General features: G+C 47.0%; 1 protein-coding gene across 2 annotated transcripts in view; it reads left to right on the top strand.

The window, feature by feature from the left end:
• LOC144768339 (embryonic polyadenylate-binding protein-like) overlaps nucleotides 1-27,710 on the top strand; it is a 573,566-nt gene that overhangs the window by 104,645 nt on the left and 441,211 nt on the right. The window contains exon 3 of one of the 2 annotated variants that reach the window (XM_078651918.1): nucleotides 12,744-12,937. The exons of the other annotated variant lie outside the window; for it this stretch is intronic. Coding sequence (XP_078508044.1) covers nucleotides 12,744-12,937 — 194 coding nt within the window. The remainder of the gene's footprint in view (nucleotides 1-12,743; nucleotides 12,938-27,710) is intronic. 2 annotated transcript variants of the gene reach the window in all.

Here is a 27,710-nt window from a genome sequence, read left to right as displayed (position 1 = left end):
TTCACCTTCTAGTAACTTGGCACAAAAGCAGTCCGGCTTAACTTAGAGGCATTTTATAAAGTATTTATGCAGAAAATATACAGTAATGAAGGGAAAACGCAACTCAAGAAAAATCGCAACCTAATTTAGAAAATGAGTATGTTTTAATACATTACATTAGACCAAAACGACAAAAATCCTATCGGTGGGACCTGAGCTATGCAATTTCAACCTTTTAGGTATATCTAGCGCATGCAAGAACGATGCGACTAGTTCTGTTCGTGGTGGAGGAGGCCGCAAGGAGCAGAGAAAACATCGCAGATCATCACTGTAGCGCAAAGAGCTGAAGACGTCTGTTGCTAAAGCTTTGTGTTGACGGTCTGTGGCTGCTGTAGCGCGAAGTACAGATCTCGCATTGCAGGTCACACTGTAGTGTGAAGAGTAAGGTTCACTGGAGTTTCGTATTGATGAGCTTCTTGGATAACCGTCTCGGTGTCAATGGGTCAGTTAGTGTTTGTGCCCAAAACCTCAGGATTTCTCCCATTTTGATTGACTAAAACCAATAGGCCTCACGCATTACTTGGCAAGAAGGGCAAACTCACCTGTTTGGGTCTAGAACTACCCTCTGAAACGATGGCCATGTTGACCTCTTCGTCTGTCTGGATTGGTCCTGGGACTTCTTGAAGCCTCTGGGAGGGCCTTTGGTTTAGAAGCGACCTGCCAGGACGGAGGACTGGAGACATTACACTCTAAGGCAAGCCCAGATGTCTTTCTTGAAGGGCTTTCAAAGCGACCAGCCACATACCTGGATGCCTCATCAAAAGAGACCCATTCCGCCGTGCAGGGATGCATTAGGCATTCCAAGTCTAGCATATCAGAGGATATATGCAGCGATTTTTGGACTCTGGGGTTGTGGGGGCCAACAAAGTTGCCAGGGCCGGTTGGGATCAGCCTCATCATAAGAGCTGCCATGGGAATAGGCTTCCTCTTTATCATGCCCTCTGGCGGCGGCAGGCCTCACCACACTCACGCAGTCCTGAGGCTTAAGTGGATGTGTGACTAGAGCGTTGAGTGGAGTTCCCGCAGCACAAACAAATTACAGCCGTGGTGCGCTGTGCAAACTCAAACAAATAGCAGTCAATATCACAGAAAATAGTGTAAACATCAAGGTGATGGAAGGGGTCATGTGGATCTTGGGAAAGCTAGCTCTTTAATAAAGACTTCTGGAATGGATATTAAAAAAATGTAGAGAATGATCCTTACCTCTGGTCCTGACATAGAATAGCTATTTTGGCATAATTTAATAGTAATCAATTTTCTTAAAGTCTTTGTGAGCAGGTGCATGCAATTTATTTTCTACTTCATGAAGACCATACATGAAAATGTTGGAAGATGGCCCAGCTGTCCAGTTTCTTAAAGTGTGTTGGGTGGGTTTAATGCCAGAATTCCTAAGAAAGATAAATTTAGTAAGGGAAATGCAACCTGATGCTTTCACATTCCTTAAAGCCCCACAAATGCAAGGTACACAAAGTCTCAGGAGCAACGACAGTGAAAAGATGAACATCTGTTAGGAGAAAAATGAAAAGCATACCCAGAATGAGAGCACAAAAGGAGTCCCGTTGTGCCAGAGTTTCTTCGCCTTAAGATGGTGGGCTTTTGCTATATGATGGTTCTCTGAATCTCTAGCCTGCTCCCAATTAAAAGGCTTTTATAAACTATTTTCTCGGGCTGCATCAAAGAGAATGCATGTTGGACTTGGCAACTGGACTCGTTTCAGCCCTCCTGGCCTCTGCTAGCGAGAGTTCCTGATCCCAAAGGGGTGCCACCATAGGTCATGGACCACTGTGTGGCATCAAAGCAGACTTCTCAAGAATTTAGAGCCGATACCTATGTTCTACACACTATCGGGGGTTTCCACAAAGTTCTACGGGACACCGTTTCAGGAATCCCACCCACATACACTAGTTTTTGCAGAAGATCAGACTGCCTTGATCGTTCATGAGGTGGGCGATCTTCACAAAAAGGAGCTATTACCTGGACCTGCCTTAACCCCCGGGGTTCCTCAGCAACAACTTTTTGGTAAATAAGACAGATTGTGGGCAACGGCCAGTGATCAACCTCAGAGAGTTAAATGGGTGGCTGGTCTATCTTCATTTAAATATGGAGGGTATCCATCTTTTATGTGTTCTTCTTAATCCTGACGACTGGATGGTACATTTGGACTTGAAGGATGTGTTTTTAGCAGCCCCCACCCACCCCAACCGCAGTTTCCTGCAGTTCAGATGGCAGGGCCAGGTAAATGAGTTTGCAACTCTTCCATTCAGACTCTTACCAGACCCTTGGTTTCACCAAGGTTCTCAAACCTGTGGTGGAATCTTTCAGGGCTTGAGGTTTTCGTCTTATAATTTACTTAGATGATCTCCTCCATCTGGACCAGTGTCCAACACGTCTGACAGAACAGTTGCAAACAGCAGTAGACTTGTTGCAAAGCTTGGGTTTTGTCGTCAATGAGCGAAAATTACTCCTAGATCATTTCAAACAAACAACATTTCTCAGGTTTGTCATAATTACGTGGAGAAAACCTTAAGCCTTCCCTCTCAGAAAGTGACCAACATTCGCAGAGAGTTGAAGAGGAGATTGTCCAGGTCTATGACCTTTCTCAGACAAGTGCCCCAAATTGTGGACCTTCTATCCTCCTCTATACAGGTGATCTTTTCAGGCCTGCTTGATTACAGCCCCGCCAGGCCTTCTACCTCTGCATGGGACTGCACTATTCAGAACAGATACTGCTCCAGGAGGAAATGGGATGTCTGGCCCACATGAAGGCGTGAAACGGTCAGGCCATATTTGGCTCTGACCCGGATAACTTTTTTTTTTTTTTTTTAAAGAACCTTTATTGTTACTGCAAATAAATACAAGCACGGGCCTACAACCACCCTGGCCGGCCGCTAGTCAAGTTGTAAGTACAGCAAGTCAATATAGAAAAATGCAGCAGTCCGAAAATCGGGGTCAAATAAGTTTCCAGGATAGAATTTGCATTCAAGCGTACTGTGCGAGAATCAGGAGTCGAGAAGGTTCATTTTACAATAAAGAAAACTCAAAGTCGATGCCATACGCTCATACATGGCCCCACAGTAGCAAGCATGAAGCAGGAAATCCGCAAATCGAGCAAGTACGTTTGAAGTACGGGGGTAGGGCATACGAGTCAGGATAAATGTAAAAACAAACCTGTTTCGTAGCGAACTGTACCCCACCCCTCAAAACGAAACATACTGTAGGAAACATGAAAAACGACGACACCAAAAAGAAGAAAGACAAAGGGCCATAGAGACAAAGAAAGGACAAATAAACAAACCCCATCCCCCTACCCTGCATCCCTGCAGAAGGCTATGGCCTATCCCCCCCCCCAGCAGCGTGCCTGTCACCCTAAATAAGAGACCCGAAATATAGAAAAAGAGAAAGAAAGAAAAAAGAGGAAAAATGTGGGGAAGGGCCATCGATCTAGCCACCCGGCCCGCCCTCCACCACTGCGTACAGTAAACGTCCTAAAAGCAAGATCAGAGTAGCCACGGAAAACAGCAATCACCGACCGCACAATCAATTACATCCCCGCTGAGTGTCCCCCAAAGCACCATCAACCAACAAAGAAGGTCCACCATGTCCTAGACTGTCTCACCCCTGGCCTTTTCTATCAGTAGCACTAACATATGTCCACCTATCGAGCAGCATAAAGAGCAGCGTGAAGGGTCCGAGTGATCCGGGCGGACTGGGCAGAATTGTTACTCCATGGGACCTCAGCCACCAAAACCCAGCCGAATACGCATGGCGGAAATCCGTCTGTGCCAGTATCGACCCCGAAGTCATCCACCAGTCCGAACACAATCGCATCAGCAAGGAGGGAGAGAGAGGCACACCTTCCGGCAAGCGCCGAAACGCCGCCGGGGCAGTCCAAACCATAGATCGACGTTGTTCCCCCAGCCGCCGAACAAAGAAGGGTGCCGACAAGTCACTCACAAGCACAACAGATCTGTCCAAAGTGAATTCAGAAGCCGGGTCTTCCAGCGTTTCCACGAACACAGGCGTCGCTGGAGCACTCATCACTGACGCAGAGGCGGGCACGTCGGCGCTTACTTGAGACCGAGCCGTGCCCGTGTGGAACGGCGGGACAACAATGGCGGCCATCCTCCGTCCCAGATCCAGGGCGTCCCGGAGTAGGGTCGTGTGCAGGGTTGTTAGCGCAGCCAGGACGTGGACGTGGGTTCTTTCTCATGTCGCCAGACCCCAGGAGTCTCTCGCACAGCGGCTTCTCTACCCAGGTGTAGTGTGCGGAAGAGGGCGCCATCCGCCATCTTAGCTGATCCGGCCTCGTCCTTCTCCACCTCACTTCGGGACCGGGTCCCACACCAGGGGGCAACAGGATTCACCACGGGGACCCCGAAAGTCAAGGCAGGCTTCACAGCGGAGGGTCACCAAACGGCTAAACAAAGTCTCCGCCGCTCCCTGGGAGCCGCCCGCCGATGCCAGGAGAGGCCGACAATCATGCACGGACACAACACCGGAAAGGGGGCCAAGTATCGTGCACTCCCCTCGACACTGCCCCACCGCACGATCCACAAGGCACTCCGCTAGGTGAACTGTGTCGGCACTCTCGCCATCGGCTCATCGGGTCCCCGGTCCTCTCCGGCCGACTCCGCTCCTCCACCAGAGGCCGCTGTTGTCGCGGCCGGCCACTCTCCTCACTCGACACCCCGGTCCCAGCTCCTCGAAGGCCGCAAAACAGTTGGGGACATTTCCACGGGACTGCCGCACGTAAGAGCCTCCGGAGCAAACGGTAAGTGAAAGCTGTCCCTCGCCCACTCAAATATGCCGTCACGGCTCAGGATAATTGCCAGGATGTAGGTGCGGGGTGGGAAGGCTCACGGAGCCGAGCGTCTATACAGCCATCTCGGTCGCCATCTTGGCTCCTCCCCCCGGATAACATTCTTGATTCTGATGCCAGAAAGTCTGGTTGGGGAGCCTGCGGTGAAGACTCCTTTACAGGAGGAGAATGGTCCACAGAAGAGCAGCAGATCAATATCCATTGTATGGAGTTGATGGCGGGCCTTTTGCGATCAAATTTTGGGCAAAAGACCGGATCGACTGCAGTGTCCTCCTTAAGATGGATAGTGTCAGCGATGCGCTACATCACCCAGCTAGGGGGGTACAAAGTTAAAGGTCCTTGCGGACCTGGCCAAGGAATTTTGTCTCACATGGGTTCAGTGACAACCGTATCTTCCTGAGCATCCAATGTGGTAGCGGACTGGTGCTCCAGAGCATGGTCAGACATGAGTGTTTGCCATTTGAATCCCATAGTTTTCCAGAACCTGGACTCAGTTTGGGGCCCTTTCAAAATTGATCTATTTCCCTCCTGGTTAGATCATCAGCTTCCCAGGTACTTCAGCTGGGAGGCAGACCCTCTGGCAACAGCAACTGACTCTTTTCTCCAAGGATTGGTCCTTGGAGAAGGGTTATGCCTTTTTCCTATTTGCAATGAGACAATCAGCTCGGATCTGGAGACTGAAGGAGGTCTTGATCACTCTGTGTTGAAGGTCTCAAGTAGGTTTCCGGTTCCTCTGGAAATTTCCTGGTATTCTCCAATCCCTCTACCCCTCGTTCCAGATCTCCTTCGGGATCCTCTGTGCAATTATCACCTATCAGTCCTCCAAGTATGCATGTCTCTCATGGACCTGGTGGATGACCGGCAATGCTGGCGAGTCCCTGGTCTTTCACAGGAGGCTGAAAGAATATTGGTGGCTGCATGGGCAAACGGAACAAACCAGCTATAGAGATCCGTATGGTCCAGTTGGGTTGGTTGGTGTCTTCAAAACTATCAAGATCCCATGTGGTGCGAAGTGGTCACTATCCTGAACTTCTTGGCAACCTTTGGGTCCCAGGGATTAACGTATCGTACCATCAACTCTTTGATAGGTTGGCCATTTCTGCAGGCCGTATTCCCATCCAAGGAGCTCTGGTAGGTGAATACCAGTTGGTGTGAAAACTGATGAGAGGAATACTTTCGGCACTTCTCCTGGAACCCAGTTATTCAGCCTTATGGGATGTTAACAGGGTTTTTTTACTTTATTGCTCTTGTCATGCAAAGAATTGCCAATGAAACAGACCATGCTTCTATGTCTAGTGTCCTGTACGAGAAAGTTGGATGTGAGGGCCTTGGACATCTCCCGAAAGGATTTCACCCCACGGGTCCTTCCACATTTCTAAACGTTCAAAGTTGTGAGTGGTGTGTTACCTTAAGGCATATGAAAGCATGACGGAAGGACTCCGTCCGCCGGGTGAGCACCAGTTGCTAATATATCTTAAGAAGCCTTTCAAAGCCATCACTCATCCACCATAGCTCATTGGATCTGCTGGATTATGCAAGAAGCAAGCATTGATGTCTCGCAATTCGGAGCCCATACTGTCAAAGGAGCTATTGTCTCCAAAGCTTTCTTTCTAGTGGCTCACCTAGACGATATTAACACATCTGAATGTTCCACGGACTCCATGTTGAAGTGGTTTTATTTTAAACCAATCATGGACGTGGTGTCTTTAGTGGTGGACAAGCTTTGAACAAGCTTTGTGGAGAAGTGTGGCTCACTGGTTAGAGGAGGCAGACCTGGAAGCAGAGGTCAGCCCGGGACCAGGGTTCAATTCCCGGCTCGGCGGGGTCTTGAGTCCTAAAAAATGTCCATGGACTCGACAATTATCGCTCCGGTGCCTACTCGATTCACGGGTTCACACTCTGTGACTCTGGGCAATAGCTTGCTTAATCTCCACAACGGCCCCTCGCGGCGGGATGCCTGGCTTTCACCTTGTGGATACCCTGCCGGGGTTATCTCACAGGGGAATACCAGGACGGGTTCCCTAAGCAAGCGCTTAGAAACCGCTTGGTGATTTGCGCTATATAAATTCCTGTACAAGCATAAGCCTCCAGTCCTAACATAGAATATAAGATTTCCTAGTAACCATGAAGGAAAGTTTCAATTTTATTAAGGACAAAGAGGTGAGGATTATTCCCACTCAAGGTTCCTGAGACCCTTTCTTCCTCCGTACCAAGAAGAATGCATAGACTGAGTCAGCCTCGACCCATGACGGGACGTGAGAGGTCCGCCGACCCCTGTGGCGCCGCCAGGGCCAGTAGCTGCTGGCGCCTAAGCGGCATCACCTCTGCCTCACACAAGGCCGCCGCCTGTCCAGAGGGCCGAGAGGGGCTCAGGGATGCTACCCAAGTCCCATCGACCTCCTACGTCACCACAGGGACTCCCGCTGGAGTTTGTGGAAAGGCAGAGGCACCGTGGTCCGAAGGAGGGACCTCTGAAGGACTGCACCCCAATGGTACCACATCCTCCAAGCCTGGAGCCGAGCCAGTCGGCGCTGGAGCTGCCAGCCCGCACAACGCAAGGGATCCGCCTACGTCCCAGGAGGGGGGAGGAGGAGGAGAAGCCAGCGAGGCCTGCAAAGCCTCCGGATATGTCTCCATCTGGGCTCTCGATGCCCCCTCACCGGGAAACGGTGGATAGGGGGACGATACGCGGTGCCGCATCACCCGCGAGAGCCCACTCCCACAACAGGCCGGAAACCAGCCCTCGGGGACAAACTGCGACACTTACCGACAGGGGAGCGACGCTCTTGCGGCATAGCAGAGGGATGAGGATGCAGACGACGATCGTTGCTTCGAAAACCTTCCGCAGAAGCTGATCGAGGTGACAAAGCCGATCGAGACAGGCGAGCCGAGAGAAGTTTTATCCGGCGCTCCCACAACGACTTCGGCTTCAACTGTTGGCACGCCTCGCAATCAGTGGAGCCGTAACCCTCCCCCAAACACCACATGCAAATAAGGTGAGGGTCCGTCGCCGACATAAGGTGTCCACACGACGAGCAAGTCTTAAAGCGCACACTGTTCCCACAAACACGCAATAGCGAAGGGAGAGGCTTAAACATGCCCGGAGCACAAACCGGATCCGCGTTGCACGCGGAAAAGGAAAAAAAACTGACGTAGGCGCGCTGGGGTGGGACTTGTGACCTCGCTGACGTCACGCACGCTGACGACTCCTGGGCGGAGTCGCGTGATGCCATCCACCCGGCGTGCAGGGATGCTGGGCAAAAGGTTTCCGGATCCAGTCTCACGCCTGGGGATAATGCTGCGTTAAGTAATCTGCGGCTAGAATCGTCTCTACCAGACACATCGTTACCGAAGATAAGTAACTCGTACGTTTCTTCAGTCTCTCATTTGACTTTTGGCACTTTATATCTGACTCCATGACCCACACATATACCATGCTTGTTCCTCCCTGGACCGTCATCCAGCTTATTCTTTGTTTAGCGCTCTTATTTGATTGTATTGTGCTCATCCCTTATCTGTCTGATTTCCTCACTCATTTGTACTTTTCTCATCTGCTGTGCTGGTTATAAATTACCCACTGTGTACCTATATCGCTTCTTTCACCAGTTGTTTTTTTCAACTTGTGGGCTCAGGTTAAAATGTACCTTTTTAAGGAATATTTAAGTTGATTGGGACAGCTAGTAATTTTTAGGGCAGATAATTGATCAGCACTTCATGGCTTCCTGTTTTTAAGTAGTGCTGTTTGCAAGGCCTCCCATGCACTGAATCCACCCTCGGAGGAACACAACCTTGTGATCTCAGCCCAAAGACTTGGACTTACCCAAATATACGAAGTAAGGGGACCAGGAAGTTATGGTATATGTAGGGAAAATTGGTTCATATCACCCTGCCGAAGCTCTGGGTACTTTGTGGGTACTAAAAGCCTTCTTCATCATAGTTTGTTGGCAAAAAGGGCTTGATTTCACTGACACCACGTTTTATTACATACATGTTTTAATTCAAAATAAAGTTATGCGATATTCTCAAAGCAAGTCTACTCACTGGCCGCAAATCGTGCACACATACCTGGGAGGTAAAACATGTATCGCTTGATAAAAGGAAGGCTAAATAGACCATTGCTTCCTGTAGCTACTTTTTTCAGTAAGGATTCTTGATTAATAAACCTTTTTCTTATGAAGCAAAGGGGTAAACTGTTTTTATGGATGAGATTGGAAATCTTTGGCTTGTGGTATATGTACATAGTATGCATTTCCCTTGCAATTTCCATGACTTTTGTGATTCTGATGTTATCCCTAAATGCCATCACTGATCTCTATATAGAACAAAAAAATACAATAAGGCTCAAGTGTTAGAACTGAAGAAGTTATTATTTAAACAGTGAGACTCCAATGTGAAAAATGAATAAATCACCAAGCGCTCTGCTGAATATCCGAAAAATTGATTTTATGTATGAATTAAAGAATAAATCAATCATACTTAAATTAATGGTGATCAGTGCTCTAGTAATCCAAACAAGCATTTGGAATGCAACAGGTCTCGCATGTTTTTGAGTTACAGCCATTGGTGCTGTAATGGAAATATATATATATATATATATTTTTACTGATGTGAGACTAAGTGCGAAAGTGATAGAAAGCGAGAGATGGTATTTAGAGAAAGTTATTTTCGTACATAAGTGAGAGGTAGCGTGAAGAATGAGAAAGAGAAAGTCAAAACAGAGCCCGGCAGGCAATAAAACAGCCCTACATACTGACCTGTCAGAGCAGCCTGTCAGTCACTGCCTATTGCCTAGTAGGCCAGGTCGACCCTGGAAATGACTGTAGCTTTGTTTCAATCATTTGGTAAAGTACTGGATTCAAGAAAAGCATTTCTGATGTTAGATAGTAGTAGATCGTGTCTAGTACTTTGTGGAACATTTGTGAAGGCAAGTGTCTGAAAGGGAGCCAGGCCTAAACGAGGGGTGGTGACCGGCAGGTGCCCAATATATTGTTAGAAACAGAGTGGTACTCATTTGATCAACCTCGGAAGGGTGACAGACTGAGTAAACCTGCAACAATATGAACCTGTAATCACGAGATCAATCACAGACTAGTAGAGGGGATTCATTAGACCACGGAGCCGTATTTTGCTCAATGGAATAATGAATGAACAGGAAATGGAGTGGAGCAAACAATATATTTTGCTGCAGGATTAGTAGTACTTGTTAGCAGTGCATGGACCCTTCCAGTAATCTCCATGTATGGGCAGGGCCAAACTAATGATGTGAACACTGTGACCACATTGTGTTAACGTGCGTTAAAATTACAAAAGGATGAGGTAATAATATCCATCACGCTGTATTATGAGTCTTTTTTTTCGTTTCGTAAACCATGCCCTAGAGTTTGGTCCTCTCTTGCTTTATAATTGCAGAGACCCTGGGTATAGGCAAACGTTCCTAAGAGTGCGCTCGTGTTCAGAGGGTGACGTGTCATGAGCACACTGGTGTTTGTCCCCAGAGCCATTCAAAAAAAGGGCGCTTTGGCGAAATGTACAAATGGGCCCCTCTCAAAAGGCATTTTAGGAATTATCCTTTACATATTAAATTAGAATTAACACCCCTCATTCTATAGTAATGGAGGCAAAGCAAATCCTAGAAGCTACTGTGGGGGGGGAGGGTGCGGGAGGGTGGTAGTGGGGGGGGGGGCTAATGCCACTGCTCCATACTCTCCTATTCTCTGCCTACCTCTACTGGGAAAGCACAACTGTTGGAAAATCGCTCACTAGTTCAACGAAGCGCCGCTATCTTTGTATCACTGTGTGGTTTACTGAAAACATTTACGCCCCCTAACCCCCCCGTAACTCTCCCCAGACCCCCGGCTGCTGACATCGGATCCAGGTGTGGCTGGTTGATTTGCAAAGGTCTCTGGGCAGTGGTGGGGTGTGTGCACTGCAGGTAGGAATGTGCAGCAGGGGCAGACAGAGACACAGTCTACTGTACAGGATTGTCCGAGCCATAGGAGACAGCCATTACCTGTGCGTTCTCAGCATAGCCACATGCATTGCATCTGGTTCCTAGCAGCCACATGGGCTGCTGCAGGAGAGGAGGGGAGGCGGGCAGGTCTGAGCGTAGCTCAGCGGCTGATCACTATGGCCAGAAGAGGTTTTTACCGTGGGAGGAGCGTCAGTAGCTTGTGGGGGAGCTGATGCAGCTTTGAAGCTGCAAATAAAATTAAAGTGCGGCGCTTGGAAATTTTGCTCCGCCATTGTCCCGGCTGGGCACGTCGTCATCGTGTGTGCTGTAGGAGAAACTCATAACAGAAAATTGTGCATGCACCATGTAACAACGAAGTAAAGGGGCCAATAGCCATGGGAGGATACCAATGACGTCATGGCCGTACTAAGGCGGGACTAACAAGCCTATTATGGAATCACACCAGCATTTACGAAGGATAAAGACAGAAGCCAATGAAAAATATGGGCAGAGAGTGGGGGCAGCTTGTCTCCCATAATCTACTACCGCAGTCTCGCAGAGCGAGCAGCGCATGCACACGGACGCCAAAGCTCGACCTAAAAACGTGCAGTCAAACATGAGGGTGTGTGAGGAACAAAGAAGGGTAAAAATGGCATGGAGCCTGGGTACAAAGCAAGAGTATTCACATGCAATATCATGAATAGTCCCTAGTGTTTGATATTTCAATCCTAAGAGGAGTGCCAGGTTCGTCTTCAGTACAGGTTAATATAATGAGAATCTGAGCACCAAGGTCTAGAGAAAGGAACCAGAAACGATTGGTTTAGGGAAAAAGGTATTGAAAGAAGTGGCAAAGGATTGTAACTTCTAAAAGGGTTTTGCCAACTGATTACAATAACGAGGGGAAGACAGAGAAATTGATTTACAAAAGCTGATGTGATGGCATATTAAATGGGAACGTGCACTAAGGCTACCGGATAAAAACACAGAAAGGATTAAGGTACTGGCATCCAGTGAAAAAAAAAAAACTAATATGTTTAGCATTGGGCTTGGGTACTTGCAGTGGGATAACTGGTACTCAGTAAGCCTAGAAAAATTTAAGGTAGTCCAGTTTAAAAAACGAATAAAGACCAGGAAGTAGGAATTTAATGAGAACTGGGATGAGCATTACCTCCGCTGTATGGTGACCGGAATTCAAAAGAATAAGTCAGCAAAGCAACTTGTCTGTGAAACTGGTATTGAAGGTGGGCCGTAAGGAGTAATGAATGGGCGCATCTTCAAGAAACAATGCTACTAAAATGTAGGCAGTAATGAGTAAGGTGGTTACAGTTGAAAGTCTTATCAAGCTGATCGACTTATGCAGAATTGTTGAAATGAATAAACAGTTTCCCTGCAGTACATATGTATTCCTTTCCTTATGAAAAGATGTACGAGATGTTGCAATACTTCTAGTTTGCTTTTCCTCTGTGCTTACCCTCCTTATTGTAGCCATATGTTGGTGTCCTAATTTCCCTGAAAAGTTTACAGCTTGTTGAGTCTTCAAAAGAACTTTGAAGTCCCAGTCATCATGGGCACACAATTTGAGTTTGCACAAATCCTCCTGGACCAGACCCCAATAAGTTTGTTATGTCCTTCTCTGAGATCCCATTGACTCCTGTTTCCTGATATGCCGTACTAAGCCTTCTTATTTGATGCTGCTGTTGTTACAATTTTCTAACTTCTCATTCTGAGTTGACCATCGAAAGAGGCATTATGATCTTCCCTCTCCTGGTGCACTGTTGGACAGTATTGTCCAGGGGATCTTTTACTATTTCATGTTTTTAGAATGCCCAACTGAAAACTTACTTGTATTGTTGAAAATGTCCTCAGGAACACTTTGTGGTTAACTGGTGCTTTTTATTTTTCTTAAATTGACTCTTGCCATATTATTTATGACAGCTGAACGTGCTTTGGACACCATGAATTTTGAAGTGATTAAAGGTCGACCAATTCGAATTATGTGGTCTCAGCGTGATCCAGGGCTTAGGAAATCTGGTGTTGGAAATGTGTTCATTAAAAATCTGGATGAGTCAATTGACAATAAAGCCTTGTACGATACCTTTTCGGCTTTTGGAAATATTCTGTCTTGCAAGGTAAGCTCATTGCCTTTACATTGATGAAGCGCCAGTTCACCTACCAAGCCCTTCACACCCAAGCACCAGTTCACCTACCAAGTCCTTTACACCCAGTATGGTCTCGTGCCCCTTTTCCCTCGTTAATGAGCCTTGCAAGAGCACAACTTGTTTGTCCCAATCATGACATGGAATGCTGTGCGGAGTATTTAGTACATGCTTATGTTTATGATTTATGTAGTGGGCCTGGGCTTGCTTATTACTACTTTATACGTTATCCCTAAGCAATTCCTAAGTGTTATTAATACCAGCAATCTGTGGTGATCTATCAGGGAGGTATGTGAATGTCCTTGTAGTTTAGACAACAGATCTTTAGTTGCACTCTGGTCATGTGGGGGATCCAGTAAGGGTCTTGAAGTATTAGTGTTTTGGTCCATTAGGTAATGCTTACCAAATGGGGAACTACTTTGAGTGGTTCTATGAATACTTAGGGGGTGGATACATGATAGAGAGGCATTCCTCAAATCCAGTACCTGCTCATGGGCTGCTGTCTTGAATTTGGGGAGTGGGGTGATGGATTTTCTTCATAGCATGAAGAAATAAGTTAACTGCTTTTTCCACCTTGTTGATGTATGATGTTAGAATAGTGTTTGTAATATTTTACATCCGACAGATCTGCTTAATCTACAAGTGTCTTTCATGGTTTGCTTACGTTTTGTCAAGTTCCATCACTACCCCTTCCAGACGGTATGATCTATAGCTGAAGCGCTCCAAGAGACCTATAGATGCCTTTGCTCCCAGCTGGTACTTTTAAGAAGTGGTTAGAGGTTGCTTTGTGATCGGAATTTCCTTATTAAAAGAGGAAAGTCATGAAAACGTAACTTACTGTATCTTTTGAACTCCTGTACGGTAGGCCAGGGATTTGGAATCAACATGCCGGCCAACAGATCATCCCTATTCCCCGATATTCCAAACCACTGGTGAGCGTGATCTAAGAGGGAACATTCTAAGTAATCCACCTCACTAGCTAAATGTTACTTAGTGAGAGGGGCAATGCTGCTGAGTAATAGGTCTCCTGCCACAATCGAGCATACATCAACCAAGTCCAATCGATGGGCTCATCTGCAGAGACTTAAAGGTTGAACTCTAGGTTCTGCCACCTGCATTAGTACCACTAAACAGTGAAGCCTTCCTCCAAATGATTCCCTGTATCAAAGGGAATCACACTGTGGATAAACTGCCTTCCTGAAAATGTTGGGTTTCTGATGGATACTTCTACTTGCAGATTCCTCACCTTTTCGGTGTTGGAAGCAATGGCACAGTGTCTTTACTGAAACCCAACTGGCTCACTGACATCCATCCCTTTTTACCACACTATCAACATGGTTCCATCATTTGCTCTCCTCTGAATGTTCCTTTTTTCAAGCACCTTTTTCCTGTTGGTTTTAAAGAAGAAATTTTGGTGAAGGGATATCCTCTGCCAAATTGCTAGATATTAAACCCTTCAGGGACTGTAATGTGCAAGTTGTCAGACAAACCCCTGTTCTGACCCCCTCCCCCCAAAATGTTGTCTCAGGTGCCTGGGATCTGACTGATGCAAAGTTGTGCAAGTCATGCAAGAGCATGCACCGTAAAGGGATCCAATAAAGTCAAGCTCATCATGGCCCAACCTTGGGATTTCGAATTGCCAGAAGAATCTCGTCTCAGGACGCAGTCACCGGCATCACCATTGTCCAAGTCCTCCTGGCGAAAGCACTTGAAAAACTAACTTTTCAACGATCAGAACCACTTGGTTCTGATCGTCGAAAGGTTAGTTGCGAATGTGCTCTCTTGGGCCTCAGGAATTTTCCTTTGAGTCAAACACCTGTGGCTCCCTCACCCAGGCCTCAACTGTGTTCCCCTCACCTGAAGTTTCCTGTCCCGGAACAGATCCTATTTATTTCCTGAACATGTTTGACGTCTCCTGCAGGGCCATTGTTCCACTTGAGAGCCATCACGCGCCATGGGACCTATAGGCAACCATTCAGACAGCTGCTGGCGGGATTTACTATGGTACCATTGTTCCCTTTCTCCCCTTGACTACTATTTCTCATTCTCTCGTTTCACCATCTGAATCTTCACCATAGGCACCAGACCAAATTTCACCTGTTGCATTTTTTACTCCACCAGGTGCTATCCCGGTAGCACCAATGCTGGCTTCAACTCCGGACCCATTTCCCTTAATGAACCTTCACACCCATCTGCACAAGTCCAGGCTGGAAGGACAACACCTGGTGGAGGAAGGAAGTTTTATTATTGAGGGGAAACGTCTCATTCGCTAGAGAATACCAGACACGGACAGTGGAGATGGGCAATCTGTCGCTATGGACCCTGAGTTTGTTTTTTCTTAACGCAAACTTTATTTCATTTCCAATTGTCACCAAACTTTATTTCATTTCCAATTGTCACCAGAAAAGCGTACATAAAACGATAAGATGTGCATTCTTCAGACAAGAGGCTATATATTGTACATTAACTGAACTTTATATAATGTTACATGCAACCTGTAACTTGGAACGGCAAGGATCATTTACTTGACATAGTTGACATAACGGCATGTAGAACAAATGAATGAAGAGCTAACAGCTATGGCAGAAAATAAGACCATCTCCCTGCATGGATGATGCACATCAATGCAAACGCAACATGAAACCCCCACCCTCTCCCCAAATCTCATCATACGACTGTCATGTGGTTGTTCGTTGCACAGAATAAGGATATTGGTGTGCGGGTTAAACGCATGTTGATGGACATCACGATGTGCACAGGTTGAATGTCATGTCTTTGTACCAAAACGTAGCGAATTGATGGTGAGCAGTGGAGTAAGGCAGAGCATGTCAGTGGGCCACCCATGAGTGCTGACGGTCACCGCTTCATAGCAGCGAAGGAGGGGCCATCCTGGTGTATTGTGCACGGAGAGCAAAGTGATAGGTACTTATAAGGAAAGGATAGGGTGAGTCTATTCAGTGCTGCTCTCTTGGGATTTAAAGGAATCAAAAATAACCTCCCATGCCATGGGGTGTTTCCACAGTCCATGGCATTCTTCTCTACTTCGCTCATACCTCTCTGCTGTGGCCCAACGCATCACATCCTCACTCTACTTGAAGACATGGGGAGGGGACTTCCAGCTCCTTGCCAATAGGCGCTTCACCAGTATGAGTGCTAGGTCGATGAAACGTGCCATAACCTTGGAACCTCTAGACCTATGGTATAAGCCCAGCCGACCGTGTTCGGCGGTGCCCCAGCGTTCAGACCCCATCAGGTCCACCAAGGTGTTCTGAATGGCTGCCCAGTAAGGAGACCATGAGAAACCAGCTCAGAGCATGTGTAATAAATCTGCATCTTGTGTTTTGCAGCTGGGACAGTGAGAGGAGGCAGTGGGAAACATAGAATGTAGTTTTTGTGGTGCGAGATGAGCTCTGTGCAGAAATGCGAATTGTATACATTTGAAACGGAAGTTGCGGGAATTTTTTTTGGGCTACTCTATGACTAAGTTCCATTATTTGTCATGGAGGATGACGGAGAGGTCCTCTTTACACTTGGTGCGCAGATGGTTAATGGGGCAGCAAGATATGAGGCGTAAGCCTTGGCACAGCCAATCAACTAGGCGGCGACCTTGCCCCATGATATGTATTGCTTGAATAAATTCATGAGCCTCCGGTTCGGTGCCAAGTGGTGCCTAGTGTACACTAACATATGGGAGGATACTAGCATGTGTCAAAAAGAGCAACTCCGGTAGGCCATTAGGTTGAGTAAAGACTTGGTGATTCATCAGATGGTGGTCCTCGAAGGGGGCTCCAGCCTTCTGAACCCTGGCCTGTTCCTACGGCGCCAATCTATTTGCTGTTAAAGTGCCCGGGGAGGTATTTGATTGAATACTTTGGGCAGAATGTTGGAGTATAGTAGTGTAACATAGTATGAGAGGTATGTGAAGTAACTGGCTGTGGAGTGGGGCGTCCCTGAGAAGAGTAGGTGGAGTAATTTACCTAGTTTAAGTATGTGCAGTGTATAGCCTATTTCAGTCAAGTTATGGCCTGCCAGCCAATAGGACAGCCACTACAGCGGACCCACCAAGGAACAGGCTTTAAAATCAGGGGCTCCCATACCACCACTAACAGACCTCTTAGGCAGTCCAATTATACGTCTCATCAGGTGAATTAATAAGGAGTGGAGTCGTTTGATGACCGGTGCAGGGATGACCACTGGCAGGCTGACCTAATAGTACGGTGGAACAAATGAGAGTGAGGACTGGGACTCTTTCCTCTACTAAACCAAAATCACACTTAGGATCTACAGGAGAAACTCCAGGTAAGAGCGTATCTTTCCCTAACAATTCATAGAACTCACGAAAGATAGGATCTCAAAGATCTAGGGGGAATGGTTTGAGGAAAAGTATTATTTTTTTAAGGAAAGAGAACCCTCACTCACCTGAAAGTGACATGCTTTATCATGGGGCTCCCTCCTCACACCAGGGCCGCAAGGACCTAGGTGTGGGCCACAACTCCCCTCTGAAGGAGATCGGTGGAGAGGACCTAAGGTGTTTTCAATGGGGAACACCAATGAGATACGTGAATGAGGGGCAGAGTGCAAAGGAGATATGTGAAAAGTAAAAACTATCTCACATGACCCAATAATTCTATTCAGTGGTACCCCTGGATAGGGTTAAGAGAAGAGGACTGGGAGTTCAAAACAAACATAGCCCCTTAGAGGTCAACCTGTTTCTGCCTTCAGTTGACTTCAAACCGAGTTCATAGGCATTCTTCAGGACCAGTAGAAAGATCAAGTCACTCTGCATCAATCGTGAAATGGCATCAGATGGATTATCTGGCAGTCAATGTGTAGAGCCGTGAAAAGGGCGTTTTGTCCCTTGCTAGATTGAGTAAATTATACTAGTATTCTGTCTGGCTACACAATACTCCAATTTTCCCTTTTCCCTTTTCTCTGTGTTTCAGTCTTTAAGCCAAGACTGCTGTGGGGTACCATATGGCTGAGGAGAGGTAACAATCACCCATATATCGGGTAGCTTAGCTTTGGCTCTCACATCCATATCACACATTGTTTTAGGGGGTAAAACAAGAGTGTACACTGGGACACTCCAGCTGCACTAGAGTTACACAGGATGACTTTTTATTCACTATTTTTGTTATATCCAGATGGAGATGGTGTACTAATCACCTATCCTTGTCACAGCTCTACACATTGACGGCCAGTACATCATCTGATGTGTTTCATGATTGATTGCAGAGTGACTTGATCTTTCTAGTGGTCCTGAAGAATGCCTATGCACTCCGGTTGGAGTCAACTGAAGGCAGAAACATGTTGAACTCTAAGGGGGTATATTTGTTTTGAACCCCCGGTCCTCTTTCCTTTTCCTGCTCTGTCTCCCTCACAGGGTAGACGTCCCCTCTCAATAGGAGGGGCAGGTGCTGCACCAACCCCCAGAGCCTCTACCTTCGTACCTGGAGATTGAGTGGTGACAGCAGAAAACTTTTGAGCTTCCTCTGGAGATGGTTGATGTCCTCTTGTCAGCCAGACTAATTCTGCATACACCGGTCATTGGGACAAATTTATGCTTTGGTGCACCATTTGCCAGATTGGCCCACTTCATGCCAAGCAGTCAGATTTTGTTATTTGTTCTGTCTCTTGCCCTGCAAGGCTTTGCTCTGAGCACAGTTATGGGTTATATTTTGGCCCTCTAGGACTTTAGTGTTGCCTGATCAGCCCTCTTTGTTTAAATCGCCAGTTGTGATGCTTTTTTTTTTTTAAAGGGCTGCAAAACATTTCACCCTTCTCCTTTTGTCATGCCCCAGTGGGACCTCCATCTGGTCCTGACTTATCTGACCTGTTCGAGTCCCTTCATAGCTGTCCCCTACGGCTCCTTACTTTAAAGACCATGTTTCTCATTACAGTCAATTCGGCTCTTCATGTGAGTGAGCTTCAGGCTTTTTGTGTCATTCCGCCTTACACTACCTATTTCCCTAGACAAACTGGTTCTGCGGACACTGGCATTCTTCCTGCTGAAAGTTGTGACGCCGTTCGACGTCAGTCAACCAATCACTCTGCCGGCATCCTATGCTCCACCAACCCCTCTGAGGATAAGAGACTTCATCACTTGGGCCCCAAGAGAGCCCTGAGCTTTTACATAGGTCACACCAAAGACAATCAGGATGATGATTATCTTTCTGTTAGGTTCTCTGGAGCTGAGCAATGCAGTGCACAAGAGAACCATCTCCTGTAGGATTGTGCTCTGGTTTAAGATATGCTATGCTTTGGCCAAAATGCTGTGTGCTCATTCTACCAGGGCCAAAGCTGTTACCACTGAGTTTGCATGCAGAATCCTTGTCCTAGACACTTGCCAGGCAGTCATGTGGGTGCCCCTCCGCACAGTCATGAAGCTTTATTGCTTGGATAGTTCAGTTCGCTGGGAGGGCCATTTTGCCAACTCGTCCTGCGGGTCTTTCTGGTTTGAGCCCTTCCCTTCATGACGACCCCTTTCTCCATGCCACCATCTGGCGACCAACTGACAAAGGATCATCTATCCCTTCTCCGAAAGGAAGTCACAGCTCTCTTGGCCAAGGGAGCTATAGCGAGGGTTCCAGAAGAGGGCTGTGGTTGCTATTCCCACTACTTTCTGGTCCCCAAAAAGGACAGATGCCGTCATCCTTTCTAGACCTGCGGGCCCTCCAATACTTCCTCAAGAAGAAAAAATTCTAAATGCTCACGATATCTCTGGTCCTGTCTGCCCTGGACCGAGGAGACTGGATGGTAGCTTTGGACTTGCAGGACGCCTATTTCCACATTCCCATCCTGCCTTCCGATTGTCTTTGCCTGTGGTTCACAGTGAGCCACAAGCACTTTCAGTTTACCGTGCTCCCTTTTGTCCTTCCCAACACCCCACCAGTGTTCATGAAAACAATGGCGGTGGTTTCAGTTCATCTGCGGAGATCAGGGGTGTCAGTCTGCCCTTATCTCGACGACATGCTGTTAAAGGTGGCCTCGTCTTATTTGGTCATCTCCCACCTCCAGACTACGGCGAACCTCCCGCACTCGATGGGGTTCACTATCAACATGCCGAAGTCACACCTGACTCCCTCTCAGCGCTTCCTTTTAATGGAGCTGTTCTGGACACGGTGCAGTTGTGAACTTATTGTCCTTAGCGGTGAGTCCAGAATATTTAGTCTCCGATACCCATGTTGCACCCGCTATCCTGGATTTTGGTGAAGCAGACCCTGAGTCTGTTGGAACTTTTGGCCATGTGCATCCTGCTTGTAACTCATGTCCGATGGCATATGCGGACTCTGCAGTCAGAACTGAAGTTTTAATGGGCATAGCATCAGGGGAACCTTTCCAACATGGTCCAGATCTCGGAGAGAACTGTGAAAGCTCTGCAGTGGTAGCTCACGACCCATGATCGGGTCAGAGGTAGACCCCTCACCTTTTCCCAAACCAATCTCACAGTAGTGACATGCGTTACTCCTGGGATGGGGAGGCCATCTGGGAGAGGTGGAGATTAGAGGACTGCACATGAACCTGCTGGAACTCCATGCGATCCGACTTGCATTAAAAGCAGCTTTACCTTACATCAAGGGAATGGCTTGTGCAGATTCTCACAGACAACACCACTGTCATGGGGTACTTAAACAAACTGGTGGGGTTGTGGATCCTTTTGTCAATAGGTCCTGCATGTCTGGACATGGCTGGATCAGCAGGGCATATCCCTAGTGGTTCAACACATGGGGCTTTCTGAATGCCAGATTGGACAAACTACACGGTCGATGACTAGAGGATCCCAAATGGCTTCACCAGCCGAAGGTGGCACAAGGTCTCTTTCAACAGTGAGACGAGCCTTAGTTAGATCGGTTTGCCTCTGCCGAGAAGGCGCAATGTCAGCAGTTTAACCCTTTGAAGTTTACAAAGCGACTCTTGCTTGGAGTAGCTTTTCATCTTGAGTGCAACACAGGCCTCCTATATTCCTTTCTGCCATGGCACTCCTGCCCAGAGTTCTCAAGAAGATCAAAAAAGTTAGGGCGCAAGCCATCCTGTGGTTCCGGATTGGGCATAGAGAGTCTGGTATTCTGAGCATGGCCATCGATCCTCTGATCAGGCAGCCCCTTTGGGAGGATTTCTGTCGCAGCAAGGGTGGGTCCTCAAGCAAACCTGTCCCGTCTCCACCTTCTTGCTTGGAGATTGAGCAGCACCAGTTGATATCCTTTGACCTTCCTAACCAAGTCTGTAACGTCATCTTAGCAGCCAGTCTTGGACATCTGCCAGGCAGCTACACAAGCTTCACCGCACAAGTTCACCAAACATTACTGTCTGGACACTTTGCCTGTTCCGTCCTGCAGGACTTCCTTGTTTGAAATTGGTCTGCAGACCCACCACCGGGGATGGTGTTGCTTGCGATCTATACTAAGGTAAAGAATCTGAGGCTAAAGTTCTCGGTCAGACTAACAAGTTACTTACCTTGGGTAATGCCTTATCTGGTTGCGACTATACCTAGCCGCAGATTCCATACCGCACTGCGAACGGATTTCTAGGGATGGGGCTTATCCCTTTCAGGGCCCGAGTTTCCACACCAGTGATCCGTGTTCATGGCTTTGCACTTCTGGCATGGAAAGTCGTGAAAAGAAACAGACGTCCGCGTGCGTAAGTGGCACCTATATAGGTGTTGTGAATGTCCCTTTCGGTGAGGACGATGCCACTGCCAATAACGCCACCTACCAGTGCGAAGGTGTACTGGTCATGAAAAATCTTCCAGATCCAGTCTGACGCAGGGGAAATTTTATGGCAAGGAATCTGCAGCTAGATATAATCTCTACCAAATAAGGGGTCACCGGAAGTAAGTAACTTGTTTAATGTTATCTCCTCCTAAGAAACTGCTAGAGAAATATTTCAACGACCCAAATTTTTAATAGATCAATTCAACCTTACCATTAAATTGGATTTTATCTGTTACAGAAAAGGTACTTTAGAAAAGCCTCTTCATGCCTTTTTGTAAGTATTTAGATGTCACTTGTCAGCTTGATGGCTCCCCTGTGGTGAGGCGTGACCTGTTCTCAGGACAGGGACAAAGGACCTTGTGTGTGGGGAGGAATTGTCCTCTCCTTGACAGTAGGGACTGGGGCTGTGCCAAACCAATAGTGCACTTCAATGGGGCCTTCCTGGCGTAGACAGATGTAGCTCAAACTTGGGCCTACTTCCCCTTTTGTCCTTCTGATCAGCGAAAAACCTACCCGATTGGAGGGAGAGCTCTCCCACAAGTAGTTTAAGGTGAACACTATGGTGTAAGTATCGTCTTTGACATTAAAGTGTCCAGTTCTACTTGAATGTCACATCCTACCTGAATGTCACATCCTCCTTGAGATATCTGCTTAGGTTTTTCTTGACATTCCAAACAGTGGCAAAACACTTTGGCCCTCATTACAATGTCAATTGGATGAGCGTCTGACCAACATCCTAGCGGAAACGGACCGCCCGACAAGGAGTCGGCGATCTCACTTCCATAATTATGATGCGACTGCCTTCATGGCGGTTGGAAAGTGTATTTTTCTATTGTCTTGTGCTGCGCGTTGCAGCACCAGCCTCAATAGAAAATATACACTTTTAAAACATCCCTGCACAGGGCAGGCACCATGCAGTGTATGCCACATGGTGCAGGAATGTTTAGGGGGCACCGTAGGTGCCCCACAGTCCCCATAAAGTAAAGTCCACATTTGTAAAGCGCACAATCACCCGTAAGGGTCTCTAGGCGCTGGGGGCCGTCGGGAAGATTAAGCGAGCTATTGCCCAGAGTCACATGGTGCTGGGCTAACCTGCCGCCGGAGCCGGGGATCGAACCGTGGACCCCAGATTCCAGCGTCAGTCGCCCTGGCCGCGGCGCCACATAGCGGAGTGCCAGGAGGGAGGAGGGGCCCTGCTAGAGGCCCACAAAGTTGCTTTCTGGCAGCCTTTCCATGTCCGAGAGGCTGACCTGGAGGGTTGTGGGAAAGAGACATCATAATCCAGATGACTGTGACTGAGCAGGCACCGCCACCATTTGGAGTTTGTCCTTCCAGGAGCCAGTCGGAAGTGAAGCTTAATTCCAATGCAGGTTTTCCTTTGACCGCCATTTTCGTAATACAGCGGTCGGAAGAAAACCAACAATGTGGGTTCGGAAAGCCTCCAACAAGCTGTCGGCTGGCTTTCCGCCCCCGACATAATCGGGCCCTTTGTGTGTACCCACCATCTGGCTGCTGAAAACGCAGCTATGATTTTACCAGACTTCTGTCTGAGATTTGTTGGGGAGTACAGGACTGCCTAAAACTGGATTTTATTGTTGGATGTGGGAGATAATCAAGGTAACCTTAGTATACTCTGCTCACACACAAACACTTGTGTACCCGCTCACACACACCCTGAGCCCATGTTTAGTGTATCTGAAGACTTCAGCCATCTTGAAAATGCCCAAAGCCAGTGTGGTTAGCCCTGGAAAATCTTTACCATATTGGTTAGAGCACCCCCAGGCGTCATACCCACTAGCTTGTGCCAGGCATAAATGTGGCACTGCCAGGCACCCTCTTCAGAACACTTCGGCACCTGAAGATGATCAGAAGTGGACTGAACCTGCTGTCTACAGTCTAATAACCGCCCTGGAGAAATGGGCCTGCTCTCTCTTCTGTGCCCAGAGCAAAGAAGTGTTCCGGACCAATATGTCACCTCTCAACCGCCCTAAATCTGCACTTATACAATAAGCAGACTTATAGATGGTTAAGCGAGGGAAGATGTGAATAGAAAGGAAGGAAAGGATGGGGACAGCGGGGAGGGAGATCTGTCAGGAGACACAACACAAAAGAATAATTAGCTACACACTAAATTACCTTCCTTTCTATATATTCGTACACTATTCTACGATACTAACCTGTAAAGAAAAAATATAATTATCAAGATGCAGAAGTCGTGTATATAGTATCTTCTTGGGTCATGAAGCTGAAACAACAACATACGTAAGGATAATATCTAAATTCTCAACCTATACCCTTACTGATGCAGAAACCCAAATACCTTTCATGCCAAAAGAAACCTCTTTATCCATACACTCTCCTGCATGTAAGAAAAGAAAACATCAAGCAAAGGTTAAAACAAATGCCAGTAGCAATAGCACTCTTTTGCTGACCTTGGCCACCAGAACATGAAACTTCACGTGAAATTCAATGTATCCTTAACCATGTGATAAATCTCACAGATTAAAGAAGAGAAACTCTGAAGTTACTTTCTCCTCTCTACAAAACCTCTAATACATTCAGTTTCTTATAACATTGTGCACCATGCCGTAATAGAGGTAATTCTTGTCTTAACACACAGGTCCGAAATAATAAACAAGCTTATTTCCAATCTTTAACAATAATGGCCATCAGTCTTTATCATAACTTGTCTCTACGATTCTCTCCCTCGCATGAACCTCACAGACCAGCCGGTCGTGCAAAGCCCGCCAACGAAGGGAAAGGAGGCATTCAAATAAATCCGAAGTACGTTTCTCAGTTTGTCTTAAACCAGCCTTCTGATGCAGCAAAACATTCCAAAGCAATATCGCATTCACCAGAGCAGTCTCAAAGGTTTTCAAAATACAAGTCTACTGATGTGATATCGTGACTGCCAAACTTAGTTTTCAGAGTGCACAGTCTAATATAACAAATATGCCCTGGCGCATCCAATCCAAGACCGGATCTTTCTCCGTTGCCAACTGAAGAAAAGGGTAATATATCGGAATCCTTGGTGAACTTCACCCTTACCGCACCAGGAACTTCATCTAACGCACGGAACCGCGAAGCAAGAATAATCGGCACCATTCCGCTAGTCTTCACCGGCAATATGCTCTTCTGCCCACGTGACCCGGATACAATCCGAACACGTCATGCGCGGCGCACTCAGTGCCGGGAAATGTAGTCTGTGTCCAGGATATCGCCGTCTGTGCCCTAAGATGCATCAATGCCCCCTAACAGTACATCCCCCCTCCGAAGGGCAAAGACAGGCACAAGGCCTATCAGGATACCGTCGATAAAAGGCAGCAACCAGCCTCGGGGCGTGCACACTCCTAGCAGGTTCCCAAGAATTCTCCTCAATCCCAAACCCCTTCCAAGCAATCAGAAACCACAACTTCGCACGACTCACCTTGGAGTCCAAAATCCTCGCAACCTCATATTCTTCCCCCTAATCCACCCAAACAGAGGAAGGTTTGACACAAGAATGTCCAGCAGCTGACTTCAACAAAGAGACATGAAATACAGGGTAAATTTTCATGTGTGAGGGCAAAGCAAGACGAACAGCCACAGGATTGACATGTCTGACCACTGAAAAGGGACCAATATAGCGAGGGTTAAAAACGCTGTATCTCCTAAATCTGATATTCCTTGTGGACAACCACACTAGATCCCCTCTCTTGTACTCCGGACCCCTTACACGATGTTTGTCAGCTTGACTTTTATACACCAACTTAGCTTGCACAAGATGTTTTCTAGTATTTACTATCACCTTCTGGATATTGATTATCCTGTCTTTCACTTCGGGAACATGGTCACCCCTAACAGGAGAACTGAAAGGGATGAATCTAGGATGGAAACCATATGTGCTGTAGAAAGGTGTATGTTTAGTGGAACAGTGAAGTGCATTATTATAGGCGATCTCTGCCAACCAAAGCCATTCAACCCACTGATCCGTGTTACTGTTGACGTAACTTCTCAGATACTGCTTCAAAGTTCGATTCAAACGTTCAGTCTGGCCATCCGTTTGGGGATGGAAACTGGTTGATAATGCAGAAGAAATGTGCAACGCCTTACACCATGCTGTCCAAAATTTGGCTGTAAATTGTGAGCCCCTATCTGAAACGATCACCTTCGGCAATCCATGCAATCTCACAATGTTTTTCAATAGGATAATGGACAATTGGCCAGCTGTAGGAAGGGTCTTGCAGGCAACAAAGTGACCCAACTTTGTCAAGTAGTCTGTGATCACCAAGATAACAGTATGTCCCACATCAGAAGGTAAACCCACTATAAAATCCACAGAAATGTTTTCCCAAGGTATTTCTGGCGTGGGAAGAGGCTGTAACAACCCTTGAGGTTTTCCCGTTAACGGTTTATTCTGGGCACATACCACACATTCTTTGACCCAATCAGGAACATCCTTTCGCACTGAAGGCCACCAAAAATGTCTCAAGATTTTTTCAACGGTTTTCTCTCTGCCATGATGTCCTGCACTTGGATCCGAATGACACCACTGGAACGCCATACGTCTCAGGGCCAACGTGGGTAACAGCATTTGAACCCCCTTCATGTATACTCCTTGTTTCTTTATCCACTCCGGATGGTATTTCACCCACTCTCTCCATTGAAACGTTAGATAGCCTTTCTTTGTATCATACAAAAAACGTTCAGTATGCAATACTCCTATGACCCTGTGTTCTTCAAATATAGCTCTCTCTGTGGCAGTCTCAGAACAGAGGGTAGAATCCTGTCGGGATAACGCATCTGCCTTTTTGTTCTGACTCCCTGGGCGAAAGGTTACGATGAAATGATACTCCTCAAAGAACGTCATCCACCGTAAAAGCCGAGGGGTCAGGAGACGTACCGTACGCAGGTACTGCAAGTTACGATGGTCGGTATATACAGTAATGACATGGCGTGCTCCCATCAACCAGTGTCTCCACTCGCCAAAAGCCTCTTTGATGGCTAGAAGCTCTTTTTCCGTGATGGTATAATTCTGCTCTGCATGATTAAACTTCTTAGACATATATGCCACCGGATGTAACTGTCCTGTCTCACCATTTCTTTGGGATAACACCGCTCCCATGGCCACATCAGAAGCGTCTGCTTCCACGATGAAAGGAAGTGCCGGATTTGCATGAATCAGAATGGGAGCTGAGATGAACGCTGCTTTTAACACATCAAATGCTTCTTGAGATTCTTCAGTCCACACGAATTGTACCGTCTTCTTGGTTAAATGGGTAAGAGGCGATGCCTTATCAGAAAAGTTGGATATAAATCTTCTATAGAAATTAGCGAAACCCATAAAACATTGAATGTCCTTCACATTTTTGGGACTGGGCCACTCGGAGATCGCCTTCACCTTTCTGTCGGCCATTTCTTGACCGTAGGGAGTTAGCATCACCCCTAAAAACTCCACTGAGGACGTGTGGAATTCGCACTTGCTGATCTTACAAAACAAATGATGTTTCCTTAAGGCTTGAAGAATAAGGCTGACATGTTGAATATGTTGATCTTCCTGAGTGGAGTATATCAATATATCGTCTATATATACTACCACGATTTTATCCAGGTACTCCCTTAAGACGTCATTCAGGAAGAATTGGAAAGCGGCTGGCGCATTGCATAGCCCAAAGGGCATCACCAAATATTCAAATAAGCCATACCGCGTCTTGAAAGCCGTCTTCCATTCATCTCCATGACGCATTCTTACCAGATGGTATGCTCCACGCAAATCGAGTTTCGTAAAGATTACCGCTCCTTTTACCTGTTCCAGAAGCACTGAAATCAGCGGCAACGGATATTGGTTCCTTATGGTGATTGAGTTCAGGGCCCTAAAATCGATACACGTTCTCAATTCCCCATTGGCTTTCGAGATAAAAAATAATGGGGAGGCCGCTGGAGAATTGGAAGGACGTATGAATCCCAAAGCAAGGTACTTATCCAAATATTTCCGAAGATGGTCATTCTCTGGCTCGGTAAGAGCGTAAATCCTCCCACATGGAACCACCGATCCA

This window comes from Lissotriton helveticus, chromosome 7 (assembly GCF_964261635.1).
Source record: "Lissotriton helveticus chromosome 7, aLisHel1.1, whole genome shotgun sequence".
Lineage (NCBI taxonomy): Eukaryota > Metazoa > Chordata > Amphibia > Caudata > Salamandridae > Lissotriton > Lissotriton helveticus.
Note: the sequence above shows the minus strand (reverse complement) of the source record. Positions and strands in the feature narration are given on the sequence as shown.